Source organism: Trichoderma atroviride, chromosome 3 (genome assembly GCF_020647795.1).
Source record: "Trichoderma atroviride chromosome 3, complete sequence".
NCBI lineage: Eukaryota > Fungi > Ascomycota > Sordariomycetes > Hypocreales > Hypocreaceae > Trichoderma > Trichoderma atroviride.
Window position 1 is genome coordinate 1,634,627 of NC_089402.1, and position 15,459 is coordinate 1,650,085.

The 15,459-nt window shown below is 51.2% G+C and overlaps 3 protein-coding genes across 3 annotated transcripts; 2 read left to right on the forward strand and 1 right to left on the reverse strand.

Moving 5' to 3' along the window:
- Positions 1-20: 20 nt before the first annotated feature.
- On the reverse strand, positions 21-1,178 carry TrAtP1_005763 (uncharacterized protein; the record flags this gene model as incomplete). The annotated part of the gene is made up of 1 exon (XM_014089076.2): positions 21-1,178. One exon carries the CDS (start codon positions 1,176-1,178, stop codon positions 21-23), a length of 1,158 nt encoding a protein of 385 aa, XP_013944551.2.
- A 1,855-nt stretch (positions 1,179-3,033) lies between these two features.
- TrAtP1_005764 (uncharacterized protein) lies at positions 3,034-5,424 on the forward strand. Its single transcript, XM_014089075.2, has 2 exons — positions 3,034-4,101; positions 4,182-5,424. Exons 1-2 carry the CDS (start codon positions 3,677-3,679, stop codon positions 4,690-4,692), a joined length of 936 nt encoding a protein of 311 aa, XP_013944550.2. The 5' UTR covers positions 3,034-3,676; the 3' UTR covers positions 4,693-5,424.
- Positions 5,425-7,954: 2,530 nt separating this feature from the next.
- Positions 7,955-14,658, forward strand: TrAtP1_005765 (uncharacterized protein). Its single transcript, XM_066112852.1, has 4 exons — positions 7,955-9,151; positions 9,989-10,444; positions 10,503-12,485; positions 12,547-14,658. The coding sequence occupies exons 2-4, from the start codon at positions 10,213-10,215 to the stop codon at positions 12,690-12,692; spliced, it is 2,361 nt and encodes a 786-aa protein (XP_065968938.1). The 5' UTR covers positions 7,955-9,151; positions 9,989-10,212; the 3' UTR covers positions 12,693-14,658.
- Positions 14,659-15,459: the final 801 nt, after the last annotated feature.

The following is a 15,459-nucleotide window of genomic DNA, read 5'->3' on the forward strand; positions in this document are numbered from 1 at the left end:
GCGTCTTGAGGGAGCTGGAGCTACGCGGGTCGTCGCCCCAGCCGGTGAACCAGCGCTGCTGGTGATCTAGCGCGAGGGCAGGAGATGTAGCTGGTTCGTCGTCTGGAAAGAATGAGAATGGCATCGACGATGAAGGCGTGCTGGAGAGGTTTGGTATGGTTGATGGAGGGGGCATGCTCCGCGAGGCTAGGGGGGCTTTCTTGATGCGATGGCGACAAGTTGCCTCTCATGGCAAGGCTGCGTGGAATAGTAGAGGGGGTGGTAGATGAGGCAAACCGGTCGGCGACTTGGTTTGCTACAACGACGGCGATGTTGTGTCTTCGAGCAAGGTCGCGGAGGAGGGCACCTAGACGAGTGAGCTCAGCACTCCGGGTGGCCATGTTAGAGCCATGGGAGCCCTGACGCTCAAATTCGGCGCGAAAATTGGCAGCAACGGAATCGATGATGAGGATTCCAATCTCATGTCTTGATAGCAGGACCGGCACTTGATACTCCAAGATGTGGTCCTGAGTTTCTAGGTCAGGAGTCACAGCGCTGTGGATGCCGTCCAACGATGCTGGGGTTCCTGATTCGGCAGCCTCTCGTAAGATTGTATTTCCTTGAAGCATCTGGGCCAGACGCCTAGTTGTAAGTCCAGACTCGGTGGAAATATAAAGGGCCTGTTTGCCTAGGCCGTGGGGAGGGGGGAGTTGCACGGCTAGGCATAATGAGAGGAGGAATTGCGTCTTGCCCACGCCGCTTTCTCCGGTGAACTCTGTGATGTGGCCAACGGGCACACCGCCTCCGAGAGCTGCGTCTAGTCCATCGTCGAGGGTGCTGATGAATTCATCTGAGGTGACAGATGTAAGTGGGCGTGGCTGTTTCTCTTGCTCCTCCTGGCTCTCCTGGTTCTTTGGTTCCTTCTCATCCTCTTGTTCTTCCTGGTTCTCTGGCGGTGAGGGAGAAGATGGTGGTGGTGCGAGTGGCCTGCTGGGAGTGAGATCGTCTGATAATGAGGCTTGTATAGCAGCAAGAAACCGGCGAAGGTCAATAATTGGTAGTTGAGTTCGCTTGGCGAGATCAGTGGGGTGGGTTGTGAGAAGATCGGTAGTTGTGAGGGCGTGTCGTTCGATGGTAGGAATGAGAGCAGCAAAGGCAGAAAGGGGGAAGGAAGGGAGGATGTGGACAAGATCCGTCATTTGAACTGCTGGCTAGGTCTGCAGATACATGTAAACTTCAGAAGGAAAACTCCAGTACCAGCTCAATCACGATCTTTGGCGGCAGAGCCAGGGTGGAGGAGAGAGGGTGTAAGATGATAGGGCCAAGGCTCGTGTAGCTCAAAGCTTGTGGAGGATGCTTGACCCAACGCTGCTCTGTCCAGACTTAAGCTGTGCTATGCCATGTCATGCCGTGCATGTGGCGTTCTGAGACAGGCTGTTAGTCGCAATTTGTGTCTGTTTTTTTTTTTTTTTGATACGCTAATGCGAAGGCCCTGATACAGCTGCTTGGACGGCTCGATTAACGAGATCGCTGTCGCTTCTGGGACTTGTGCGGTATGCCGAGTCTGCGTGTAAGGCTAGGCGGGGCAAGTGTATGCAAGACTTGAAGATCTCTCTTTGGGTCCATAGATTTGAATTGTCAACACCCATCAATTAGCGGCAGATGGAATATTGCCGTTCGTGTTGACGATGTAGTTCTGCTTCGTACGTCTCTCGTGATGTCTGCGTGCAGCAGCAAATCGCGACGCTGCTCCTCCAGCCTACCCTACACCCAACCTGACATTTGCTTAGTCATCCACATCGCATCGTCGATATGTATAATCGCATGCACAAAATTCTGACCAAATCTCGCCCGCGCAAATCTCTTCCCGCGCTTGCACCTGCGGATCCCCTCAACTCTGCCCAACCTCTTTTCGCACCTAGTGGGATGCCCATCCCTGCCCATTAGTTTCGCGCCATGGCAGCTCTGCCCACCGTCGATTCAGCCTCACGCGGCCGGCACAGCCTATCGAGCGTCCCAGTGGGAGAGCTGGTCGAGTCTGGCCAACCACCGCAGGGCGGCTCAGGGACTTGGCCGGGGTCTTGTTTAGCTCGCGACTGACTTGTGAGCTGCAGATGGCGGTAAAAGAAGCCAGAAAGAGAAAAAGCAAAGTTGACTACTGCGCCCTTCGAGACAGCTCGGTGGGATGGTTTGCTTCTAAAATTAAAGACTTGGCAGACTAGAGAGCTTTGCACAACAGAAGACGCAAGGAGAAAGCATGGAAAACCCTGGATTCTAATTCTGCAATGGCCCTTTTTCCTCACGTTAAAAGCGCTTCAGAGGACATGGACTGTTCCCATGCTCAACTCAAGACGATAGTCGCGACAAAGCTCTCAGACACTCAGGCTCCATCCATTTCTCCTCACTGAGTGCGGCACAACCTTGACCAGGGTCTCTCACCCGGTGCCGCCTAGTGGTTGGGCGGATTCAATGCTAGACAGGCTTTGCTGGTTGATCGTGCACATGCGTTGCCAGAAACAGCTGCATCGGGTCCCCTCTCATTTCCACAATTATTCCTCCGTCTTATTCGGCAAGCTAAAATCTTGTTCCCGATTTAGAATGGGCGTTGATAGAGCGCTGCGGGTTCCGCGCCTTTGGTGCGATTTCGATTGAGACACACGAATGTCCAAATACGTGAGGGATGCGGTCAGGCAGCAACGTCCGCAGCTCATTTGGATTCTTGAGCGAATATCCGGACGGGACTGTGAGGAATGCCGAGCCAAGGTCCTGTGAATGAGGCGATTCCACACGAGAAGATGATCCTCCATCACTCGGCAGTATTTGCGAGCGTCTCTGTGCTACTACTACCCCAAAATCCTACCACAACAACTGCTGGGTAGTACCTCATATACTAGCAGCTGGTACTACTGCTACTAATGTATGTCTTATCGCCCACTATTTCCCGCTGCGGCTACAGCTGCGGCTGTGGCAAACGTAAAGCAAGGGATCAGATCTTGTGGCTTGGACTATATGAGATGTGAAGATTGTTCTAACCAGCAACTACAACAACTCGCAGTGATGGGCAGCACAAGCGAGGTACTCACAGTCACCCTGCTCTGTCCAAATCAGCAGGTTTTAGTTGTTGCAATCATGTTTCTGTGCTCTCCTGCATGGAGCTGACAACCTTCCGCACCCCCTGTCGCTTTATCTGATGCATAGTGGTCAGTGTTCTCATGGATTCTGGGTCTATTTGCTGTTAGCGTCCTGCTGCCATTCAGCTCGTGTAAGCCACCAATCCGACGAGAGGGTCCTGCTTGCAACGAGAGGGTCTGGCCTGCAACTGTCGGCAGCTTTTCACACAACATCCATGCCTTGTCGAGCTAGCAGATGGACTAGATTGAGGCTGAATGGAGCGCGGAGTATGGCTTGGCACCGAGTTCCAGCAGAGTTGCCGGGAAGCTACCCAGTATGGTCTATCACAGTCACTGGGCTATCCTCAGTAGCTCAGGCACATTTTGTGCCATGGCCAATGCAATAAAAGTCATCTGGGAGCGAGTGCCCCCTAACGCTAGACGTTTCCCCCTTCTCCTGCTCCTTCTTGCTCTTCCAGCACACAGTTGGGCCAGCTTCAGCTCTTTGGACGTGGTGTTGTCGACCTTTCTCCCATACCAATTCCACTTGTGAAGCCCGGTCATCATGAACAAGGCAACGAGTGTTTATGCTGCCTTTGCAGCTCTGCTGGCTGCTGTTGATGCTCGCAACTTGCACCAGCCTAGAGCAACTGCTGCCTCTGGCTTCGACTTTGGTGGATTCAGCCCAAAACCAACGAGCCCTCCCAGTTTCCCCTTCCACCAGGCTCTTCAGCGCCGAGCAGCTTCATCATCCACTCCTACCGTTGTCTACGTTGCCCCCCGATGCCACCTGTGGTTTTATTTCCGGTCTTGCGGGTGCGGGATACACTTGTGGTGTTGGCGCAACTTGTGTTTTCTTCACCGCGTCCCAATCGTCCCAAGCCCCAGGACATGTTGCCTGCTGCAACTCAAACGAATGCAATGCCAGAAACGTCTGTATCGATTACAATGAGTATTTCAGCCAGAGCAAATGCGACAATGGTTGTGCTGTTGATACTTTCACTCTCAAATGGTTCGTTCCGCCGATCTCATTGCTCACTCAGCCGAGCTGAATCTTTCTTTTGGTGATTTGACTAACAACGTCGTCAACAGCACAAGCACAGACGCCCCTTACTGCAATACGATTTCCTTCCCAGGAGACATCATGGACGTCTTCTGTAATAATGTGAACATCACCGGCATCCAGGCCGCGTTGACGACATACCGTGGCGAATCCTCCAGGACGTTCCGCCCTCTCACGTTGACAGACAATGAGGCTACTACTACCACTGATGATCCTACTTCGACTGGTCTCACCTCTTCTTCTAGCCCATCAGCATCTGGCACTGGTGGTGGTGGTAGCAGCGGCGACAACAACGGAAGCAGCGGTGACAACGACAATGGTAGCAAAAACAGCGGTGGCTCCAAGAGCAACACTGGAGCTATTGTTGGAGGAGTTGTCGGTGGTGTCGGTGGACTTGCTTTGATCGGCCTTGCCGTCTTCTTCTTCCTCCGCCGTAGGAACTCAGCTGCCGCCGGACACGAGCCAGTGAGCCAGAACGCTCCTCCTCCTGTCATTTATCCGGCTCCCGGGATGCAACAGAGCCCCCCAGACCTACTATAACCCCGAATATGCCGCGGCTACAGGACAACAGCCATACCCCCCCAACCAGCAGTACGGCCAGCAAGGATTCTATCCCCCCCAGCCTTCGGTTTCTCCTGACCAGGCTACATCGCCCAATGGATCGCACATTGATCCTCGATACAGCATTGCTCCGTCTAGCACCAGCCCGGCTCCATCTGGTGGCTATGTAGCTCCCGTGGCCGGAGGCTTCCAGCCCCAAGAAAACGTCATTCACGAGGCCCCAGCGGCTGGTTCAGACAATCATCGCGGCCAAATGCATGAGCTTGCTTAGATAGCAGGCATCATTAGGCAGCATGGTTGATGAAAGTAGCATATGAGACAAGAAGAAGCTGAAAAAAACTGATGTGAACATCAGCAAGCAGAACATATGAGCAAGCTGGCGTTTTTGGGATTGGTTATTTGCTTTTGCATTAGTGCCGGAGTTGATTTAGAAGCTATTTTCGGTGCTTTTACTTTTCACCCTTCAGATATATTATACTTTGATTGCAGGAAGGTATTTGGTGGATTTAATGCTGTATAAAGAGCTGGTTATATATAATTTACGGGCACTGAGGGATGTGATGCCTTGCTGTCATTTCCGATTACGAATTTTCTGTCTGAGCATACTTGTACTTGTAGTATAGCAGCGATGGCTCTTGTACACATTTCTCAAAGGTTTTGATGAAAATAGCTTCAAACATGTAGATATTGCCTACTTAATGCAAACTGTTGAAAACAAGTATAAATACTCGAGTCGTTTACTTTGTAATACATGTAGTTGTGTTGATTTGATGGTTCGTCAGCCCGCTTTATAAGCTTAATGTTTGGCGGGGCGGGTACGGAGTATTCAAGCCTCATGGATCGCGATCAATTATATCCATAAACGGGTCTGTTTTACATATTCATTGTGCTGCGTGTGGATCTGGGAGTGATTTTTACATTATTTTTGTGGATGAGAGGGAGGTGTTTGTTGGAGATTGTATAGCTGATAGATGGACTTGGCAACAAGCTCTGTTGGATGTATTTGAGATTGAGATTGAGGCAGAGATTGACATGACAGTTGTGCTTTGAATCACCATATATAATGGTTTTTTTTTTCCCGCTATTTATTATAGGATATAGCATTGACTTGAAGGTCAATTGAGAATAATTATAGGCTATGAAATGGTAATGACTACTGGAGAAGAAGGAATTAACACCGATCAGATTAAAATACTTGTATAATACACCCTGATGCTTTTAACAAATGATTGTGTCATGTGGTTCAAGGTCACATATTTAGCTACAAGTGAAAACAAAATATCAGTTTAGCGAATGATATACCGCAAGCAAGTATCTAAGTGTTGCCTTTTGAGCTTACAAAGAGAGCAATGATGTTCTCGACGGCAAAATGTTGAAGAGTGCATTACATATTTAAATAAAAGGCCGCTCAAACTTGTCATTTATGAGTTGTTATTGGAAAGCTTATATCTAGTGTTGTATATGATACTGTTGACTAAAGTTGGAACTGCAACCGGGATACGCTGCTGAATGATACAGATACGGCGGCGAGAGTGTCTATACCACCGAGTGCTGTCTCGGAAGTAACATCTGGTATTGAAACGCCGTTTATAAATGATACTAGAGCAAATCAGTGAAGATGTTTCTAATACAAAAAGCTCAGGAAAGAACCGACTGTCATTGGCCAGTTGTGTGACACAGAATACCACGGAAGGCTATAAATATGCACACTATTCCTACTAAGCTATAGCAGATAGAATAAATGAGTAATCCAAGTTGGACTTTATAGCTGCAAATGATGTTTACGTCATTTATTATGGGTGATTTGAAGCTTGAGATGGGGTATACAATTGGGTCCAGTAGGCAGGCTACATGAGAAGACGTTGAGGCATCTACTTGACCTCTTTGAGGAATCTGTAGAATAACCACGAAAGAGTAATGGCGCTGCGTTGTGAGAGGCCCAAATGAAAGGAATGCAGTCTTTAAATGGAAATGCTGGCATCACCGATATACAAGCATACGCCTGTCCCCGAAAGGTGAGGGTAGGAAAGTGGAAATCTAGTTCTACGCATCATGACCTTGCTCGAGGGCGATCTGCTGTAACACCAAGAACCGTCGGGTGTAAATAGGCTCCAAATTGGCAATAGTGTGATGCTACGACTGTATGAGAGATTGATCTACAAAGCTTGTGTGTTACTCCGGCACAATATGCATTTTCTTTCTCACGTCACGTGAGAGATGTATGAAGCTCGAACTTTATACATGTATTTTGATTGTAGGTATGAATATAACGTAGCCTGTTGTTCATGGACGAAAGCAAGCAATTCACCTGAAAGGGTGGTAGCTGCTGAGGTGTAGATGATTAAGAGTATGCTCTATGCGTGCGAGATGCAAACCTTCCCCTTGTCGGATTTGATCTTTGAATCAAAATTTTGAGATCTAATTTGCTTTAGCTAGATAGCAGGTGGTACTGCTAGGCAGAGGTAGTAATGCGTGCGCGATATCCTGGACAGTTTACATGTACCTGCAAGTAGTATAATTGGAGGGGGAGATGTGTTGACATGTGAAGGTGCCTTGATATCGGACTAGCTTGGGTGAATGATTTGACAAAAGATTTGATGAATGACGAAATCTCCTTTTCCAACGTGCCTCTGGGAGTAAAGTAGTCTCGTCAGCAAATCAAAGTCGCAGGTGCATGGTGTAGCCAATATTTGGTGCATGGTCCGCTGGCCCGAGGAATGCGGGCCATTGAGCCCCAGTTCCCTGTACAAAGCACTCGGTGGTAATCAATACTAATATCTCCTGAGATCTCAGCGGCAATAACAAATCTCGGGCCGTACACGAGGCATGTATTTATGGAGCATGGAACATGGGGTTATGGAGTACAGCAGAGTATAATGAGGAGTTGAGGAGACTGCTAGCACGGCTGTAGCTGGGATTCCTCATCGGCTTATTTGACAGGTTCGAGCAGTATGGGGCTGTTGAGCTGAATTTGAATTACACGCAGTCTCTGCTAGTAACAGATGTCGATACTGAAAGAGGAAAGCAGACGGATGACTAAGACAACATGTGATTGTCTCTTTATCTTCTTCATCCTCTTGTCCGGAGAGCCTTTCCTAGCCGGTTCGGAGCATCCGCAGAACAACTTCCACACCGAGACTCGGCTTTTCCGGGAGTGTCTTGGAAGAGGAGCTTGAGAAGAGCGATTCTGCAAGCTGCAGTTCTGCTGGTACGGTACGTTGATACATATACAGGGCTCGTACTTGTCACTACTGGAGAGCAATGCGCAGAAAGGAATATGCGCGGCATGAGCATTGGCCACAGTGAAATGTACCAGCTACTGCTAGCTGCATCGCATCCTCAGGTTACATCCCGCGTAAAAACCGGCGCCCAGAGGTACAGGGAACTCTCCCACATGTTACATGCATGCATCGACACAAGCAGAGATGCCAGAACGCCTCCCCCATGCGGAGCGGCTTGGGGGCGCCATGGGGTCGCTAGCTCGTGACGTCGCTGCAGTGGAACCGCCTGCAGCCGCTCGCTTCTAGACCTTGTGCAAAACGTGCCGCTGTTAGCTCTACAGTACTGTAAGTAGTAGGCGTGCTGCCAAGTTTACAGGCACTGCATCGAATATTGAGTTCCAGCTTCTAGGGCAACACGATTGCATCCAGAAGGCTCCAGTCCCAATCCAAGGCCCTGTGACCAGTAAAAGCCCTTTTGCCCTAGACACCGAGAATTCGCCAGACGTTCAAACACCAACTGACTCAGCCTCCCATCAGTGCTCTTGCTCTTTGCCACACAAAAATATCATCGTGACAGTCTCGGGGCCATCACGAGGTACCCTTGCCTGGGCTCCCACAGCAGTCTCGACACGCAGAGAGAAGAGAGACAATCGAGGAGAAGCCGCCTCGACTCTCCAGATTGCAAATCAGCTTGTAGCGTCGACCGCTCGCTGCCAACTCCCCTTTGCAGACGCCGCGCTGCAAATCAAATCCCTCTTCTGAAACCCTCGCAACCCTCCGATCCGAACATCCCCTCGCCCGAAGCCACCACTCCAAGCCGTTTGTGGTCCACTTGACGTGACGCCAGATCGAGGCACGTTCTTGGGTCTTTGCCTCGTCGCAGCCCGCAGCCGAGCATACGTTGCTACTGCGCTTCCTCACCTTGAGGCCGGCCCCGTCGCTTTTTTCCACTTCGCCGTGGTTGCCTCTGCGCTTCTGACGCTCCCCACTTGGGACGCATCGCCAGCAGCTTCTCTCGCCTCGCACCCCCCCGTATGGCTTGTTAGCCAGTCCCAAGTCGACGTCAGGCTGTTCTCTACGGGCTCATGTGCAGAGTACTTGTAGCAGACAGGCACATGCTCCCGAATCAGCCGTTGCAACTCGTCAAATCCTCTGCGCGCGCTCGCGCTCCAGCCAGCCAACCGCCCGTCTAACCACCGCAAGGCAACCAGCGGCCTGTAAGTCTGAACGTTTCCCAGGATGCCTTTCGTGCCCAGCCGGTCATCGGGCATTACCTTGTTGTATTTTCCTTTCTTAGCTCCCACTCCAAGCCGCGAAGCAGCGTGCAAGTGTACTTGGCCGGACGCTGGAGGTGCCTGCAAAGCTCGAGGTACCGTACGTGGGAGCTGCTCCCCGTGTAAGAGGCAAGGCCCTTCTTATCGCGGCCGGGCATGCGGAGGGCCTCTTGTGCGCTTTCCCCTTTCTCCCCATTCTCCTCTCTAGCCCCGGCAAAGCCTAGCTTTTATTCACTCAGCCGGGCCACATCCTCTTGGTGGTGATTTCCGCAGATGACCCTGTCAGAGACGTTCTGTTCTTACTGGGATTCGGGTTCTCATCCCATTGCCCACCACTTGCATATACCATCATAAAGGCTCCGGCTGACTGCGGGGACTCCACCCTGTCCCCGTCCCCCGGATTCTGAGCCGTAGCCGGCGTCTACACGATTATAAACCCCCCCATCTATATGCTACTTGTACCTACCTACATATACTAGTAGTATATATAGGTATATATATATATCCTTTCATCGCGCTTGGCTCTGACGCACCTTTCTCCTTTGCTGCCAATCTCCATCCCCCGGTTCTTCCGTCGGCACTGCCGTTTAGTACTCCATCGTTCGCCTTCATGAGCATCGACTTCATCTGCGTGGCTCCTCAAGTGTAATGCCCGTTTATTGCCACGACGACTGTCACTATTTCTTCCGTACCGCCCTTCGCGGACTCTCTATTAGCACTAGCATCTCACCTCTATATTGCTAAATCGACTGCAACTTACTGACGCTATGACGGCCTCAGTTCGTGTCTTCAGCTCCCCTCAGTCCATAGCCGAACGGCTTGCTGAACCCAAATCCTACTACAACACTCCTCGCAGCCTCCCAGACTTGCCAGAACCACCAACAGAATCAGAGCCAGTCCGATCTGGGGCTGCCACTGCCACTGCCACTCCCACTCCACGGCAGCCTCCACGGTTGTCTGGTGCGTACACCAGAGTACCTACGCCCACATACCACGAGCACAAGATGGAGGGCGGTATTACCTTTGCGGCCCAGGACAAGCTACCAAAGCTACCCATTCCTGAACTCGAGAGCTCAGCCATCAAGTACCTGGAAGCTCTGAAACCGCTGCAGTCTCCCAGAGAACATGCCGAGACAAAACATGCAGTCAACGAATTCCTAAGAGAAGAAGGTCCCGACTTGCAGGAGAAGTTGAAGAGATATGCCCAGGGCAAGACCAGTTATATCGAACAATTCTGTAAGCCTGGCCTGACTTGACTGTACCATGGTAGCTGGCACTAACATTGACCAAAAAGGGTATGATTCGTACCTCAACTTTGATAACCCTGTAGTTCTCAACCTGAATCCTTTCTTCCTTCTGGAAGATGATCCGACTCCGGCAAGAAACAACCAGGTGACTCGTGCAGCCTCTCTTGTCGTATCTTCCCTGGAATTCATCAGAGCGGTTCGAAAGGAAGAGCTGCCGCCAGACAAGGTTAAAGGGACACCGTTGTGCATGTATCAGTTTTCGCGTCTCTTTGGTACGGCCAGAGTTCCTACCGAGGCCGGATGCCAGATTGAGCAGGACCCGGAATCGAAGCACATCGTTGTCATGTGCCACGGCCAAATCTACTGGTTCGACGTTCTCGACGACAACTCGGATGTCATCATGACTGAAAAAGACATCGAGGTCAACCTCCAAACTATTGTCGACGACGCCAGCCAAACCCCCATCCAGGATGCGGCAAAGGGTGCTCTAGGCGTGCTTAGCACGGAGAACCGCAAGGTTTGGTCCGGCCTTCGAGATGTTTTGACCCGCGAACCAGGATCGAACAACGCCGACTCACTCAACATTGTCGACTCGGCCCTCTTCGTCTTGTGCCTTGACTATTCCGAACCGAACAATGTTGCAGATCTTTGCCAGAATATGCTATGCGGAACTAGTGAAGTGAAGAATGGAGTTCAGATCGGCACATGCACAAACCGATGGTACGACAAGCTCCAGATTATCGTCTGCAAGAATGGAAGCGCCGGTATCAACTTTGAGCACACTGGTGTGGATGGTCACACGGTATTGCGATTCGCTAGCGACGTGTACACGGACACGATCCTTCGCTTCGCGCGCACCATCAATGGACAGGCGCTGACGCTGTGGACGTCTACCAGCCCTGACCCGTCAAAGCGGGAGATTGATAGTTTCGGAGACGTCAACACTACGCCCCGAAAGCTGGGATGGGACATGATGCCGGAGCTGAGCATTGCGGTGCGATTTGCAGAGAGCAGACTGGCAGATTTGATTGAGCAGAACGAATTCCAGTGCCTCGATTTTTCAACATACGGCAAGCACTTCATCACTTCGATGGGATTCTCGCCCGATGCCTTTGTCCAGATGGCGTTCCAGGCAGCTTATTATGGTCTGTATGGCAGAGTGGAGTGCACATACGAGCCTGCCATGACCAAGACCTTCTTGCACGGTCGCACAGAGGCCATTCGACCGGTAACAAAGGAATCTGTTGACTTTGTCCAGACTTTCTGGGGCGACAATCCGGCGGAGCAAAAGATTGAGGCTCTCAAGCGCGCCTGTGTAAAGCACGTCAGCAACACCAGAGAATGCTCAAAGGCACAGGGATGCGATAGACATCTCTATGCGCTATTCAGTGTGTGGCAAAAGTATGTAGATGATTTGATTGATAGTGGAATGAGCAGCCCCGGAACGTCAAGCCCGACGACGTCTTCGCCAACGGCAAGCCCAAGAAGCTCTTCTCTGTCGATTGACGGCGTGGAAGTCCGGCCGTCTAGGGAACGTGGCGATAGCACCAACTCCAGGTCGCGAGATCATCACCCACTTCCACTCATCTTTGCAGACTCCGGCTGGGACAGGCTGAACACGACGATTCTTTCAACCTCCAACTGTGGCAACCCTTCTCTTCGCCACTTTGGGTTTGGCCCAACTTCCGGGGACGGATTTGGCATTGGCTACATTATCAAGGATGACTCCATCTCTATTTGCGTAGCCAGCAAGCACCGACAGACGAAGCGTTTTGTGGACACGCTGGAGAGCTATCTCTTGGAAATCCGACGCATCTTGCGCATTATCAATGGCAAGGTGGTCAGCACAAAGGGAAGCCGAGCACGCGAAGCAGAATTGGCTCGACCAAAGCCATCGAACCGACTCAAGTCTCGAGGCAGACCGATCACGGGCTCGGAATTGATCAGACCGGGAGGTAGACGCTTCAGCCAGGGTCCTGGCTCACCGACGGAAGCCAGCTTCACCAGCGACGACGACGAACTTGGTGGATGTAAGTCACTTTTGTCATCACTACTATAACACTTGACACTTGCTAATCACATGTTTCACAGATGGCTTCTTTGACGCGGGAATGCTCTTCCAAGCACTCAAGGGTCGCGGTAATACGGCTGAAGAGGAAACCAAGGCATCAGAACGGGCGGCCGTGAATGCAAGAAGGCGAGACGTGGGCAAAAAGCTGCGTCTAGTTACGGAGTAAGGGAGGGGAGCACGGAAAGCCTTTGGCTAATTTGGGATTTGGGATGAAAATCTTGCCCCGTTATTTTGCGTATTTTCATGCTACTTGCCGTATGCAATAATGGTTTTTGAAGTTTTTAAAAGGATGGTGTGACAGGCGTTTATTTGCGTGGTGTTTTGTAGCACAATATTGGCGGCTTTGTCTTGCGTGTTTCCTGTGTACGATAGTTGAGAAGATTGAGAAGCGTTGTGAGTCTAGCTGCGTAGCTTAAGCGGAATTCGACGATACCTGAACGATCTGTCTGCCCCAAACCTTACCAATGTGTCTGAACTGAGAACCTTTGTAGCTCAAGTAAGCGTGATTGAGCAAAGCCCAAGGAAGCATTTACCTAGTATTACTGTAGTACCTACTAGTAGTCTATTCCACAAACCAGTGGGTCTCATAAGATAAGTTGGGCCACGCAGAAAGGAAGTCAACAGGAGGCGGATGTCAGGATGAAGATGCACGCAGCCGTTGGTTAGCCTAGTAGGTAGTTTAGGGAAGTGGCCTGTTCTCCAAGCATCAATTTCTTAAGAGAACTTTCCAGGATATCCGAAAGAGAATGGGCTGTCTCTCTCTCTCTCGCTTGGTGGACGCCTAAGTTTTTAGATTTCCGACTAAAAGCTGGGGAATCGCCTGATTGTGAGGTAAGAGACTTTTTGCGAGCTGTGCCGAGCTGTGCTGTGCTGTGCTTGGCTTCATGATGGATTATTTCATTCTTACGGGAATATCTGGTGATAGTGGATGCATGTGACGGCCGATGTGGTTTTTTAGACGCACCGTATCTCGCATTTTCGCCCGGGGTAGCAGTATAGTATTGCTCTCTATGGTCTCTGTACTTGGGCTGGGGCTGGTGTTGGGCGACAATGAGAGGCAGAGATGTGGTTGGTTAGATGGCTGGGTCTGATCATGCTGTGCTATCAATCTGCTATGTACGGATGCACTCTTTTACGACTAATGGCGCATCTGCTAGCATCTACTAACAGCCTGTGGAGGGAATGTTGACAAGAATTCCATGATTCATTGAGAAAAGGAGTGGGGATCAAAAATTTTCCTTGTCCAGCGAGTGGTATCTCTGCGATATGTGCGCATTAGGTATGTGCGCTGTACACAGCATTGGGATTAGGCGTTTTTGGAGATGCTGGGCCTGCTGGGATCTAGCGGCTGCGAGATGGTGGGCAGGATCCGCTGGGTGCCTCGCCGCCCAAGCAGTGCCTTGCCACCCGCTCTCTGGATTCGTTTTGCTTCTCTGCTGCCTTGTTCTCCCTTGATGGGGGATGGATACAGGGGCGAGTTTTTTCCTCTTGTTTCAGAGCGTTTTGAGGCTCAAGGGGCGCGTAACAGAGCAATGGCAGTGCGTGGTCGCCGTAGCTGTAGTTGGGGCAATGCTAAGCGAAGAGTTTTACTGCATGCCGAGGGCTGTTTGGATAAGGCCACGGCTGCGTCAAGATGACGAGAGAAGGGCTTGGTGCCTTTTTTTTTTTTTTTTCTTCTGCCGCCTGTTGCTATGCTGAGGCAGGCCATTCGATCGGATTTTCGCCTAGCATCAGCAGCAGGACAAAAAAAGGTACCTCTGGGAGGGATTTTGGCTTCCATCTCACGCAGTTGCTTTGTCCAGGGAGCTGCCAGCTAGGCCATGCTACGCCACAAAGGGCAACAATTATGGGCACCTTTCGCTGTAAGGCAGCGATACGCAGCAGAGAGCTGTCCAGCACCTTCTAGCGCCTTATGGTGGGGCAGCCATGTACCCGCTACCAGCGCGCCGCAGCCCTACTGTATGGGGGATGCAAGTCCCAGGAACCCCAGCCACTGCCCCGCGATGGAAGTTTTTTTTTCTTTCATGGAGCTGGAGGGGGAGATGACATCAAGGGAAAGGAGGGGCTGCCAGGGAGGGGACAAGGAAAATCACAAGCAATTGAAGCTTCAAAGAAGGTCGATGAAATCAGCGGAATCGAGCGTAGAGTCGAGAATAAACAATGCAAGGGACCAGACAGCAGTCAGAAACCCTTGTCGGGCACTGACCAGGCTCGCCAATCAGCGCCGCAAGAGCTTTCCAGCACCTTCGCCGCATGGCCCAGGCGTGTGCAGCGCCTACCAGCGCCTACCAGAGCCTTCTCGGAGCCCCTGCAAGATTCCGGTGTGGGCACCCTTTGGAATAGTGTAGAACCGCATCGAAACCCTTCCACCGACCTTTATTTAGATGCTCGCTGCAGCCAAACGCCGCTTGTGTTTTCTTTCCCAGAACATCCTCTCTAAATCTCACCACAATCACCATCATTTTTCTCTTCTCTCAACCTCTTCCACAATCGCATTTTTCCCTTTTTGTCTAGTTTCGAGAGTTTCTTCCCACGCAAATCACACACCATGTCTATGGGACCAGCCGTCGGTATCGACCTGGGTACTACGTACTCTTGCGTCGGTATCTTCCGTGAGGACCGATGTGATATCATTGCCAACGACCAGGGTAACCGAACGACCCCTTCGTTCGTTGCCTTCACCGACACCGAGCGTCTGATTGGTGATGCCGCCAAGAACCAGGTCGCCATGAACCCCCAGAACACCGTCTTCGACGCCAAGCGATTGATTGGTCGCAAGTTCGCCGATCCCGAGGTTCAGGCTGACATGAAGCACTTCCCCTTCAAGATTGTCGACAAGGGCTCCAAGCCCGTCGTCGAGGTCGAGTTCAAGGGCGAGACCAAGAACTTCACTCCCGAGGAGATCTCCTCCATGATCCTGACCAAGATGCGTG

Excerpts from the sequence above, each read along its gene's own strand:
- TrAtP1_005764 (XM_014089075.2), top strand. The coding sequence starts at position 3,677 with ATGCTGCCTTTGCAGCTCTGCTGGCTGCTGTTGATGCTCGCAACTTGC. Across the intron at positions 4,102-4,181 it reads GATACTTTCACTCTCAAATG|CACAAGCACAGACGCCCCTT; the intron begins GTTCGTTCCGCC and ends CGTCGTCAACAG.
- TrAtP1_005765 (XM_066112852.1), top strand. The coding sequence starts at position 10,213 with ATGGAGGGCGGTATTACCTTTGCGGCCCAGGACAAGCTACCAAAGCTA. Across the intron at positions 10,445-10,502 it reads CAGTTATATCGAACAATTCT|GGTATGATTCGTACCTCAAC; the intron begins GTAAGCCTGGCC and ends TTGACCAAAAAG. Across the intron at positions 12,486-12,546 it reads CGACGACGAACTTGGTGGAT|ATGGCTTCTTTGACGCGGGA; the intron begins GTAAGTCACTTT and ends CATGTTTCACAG.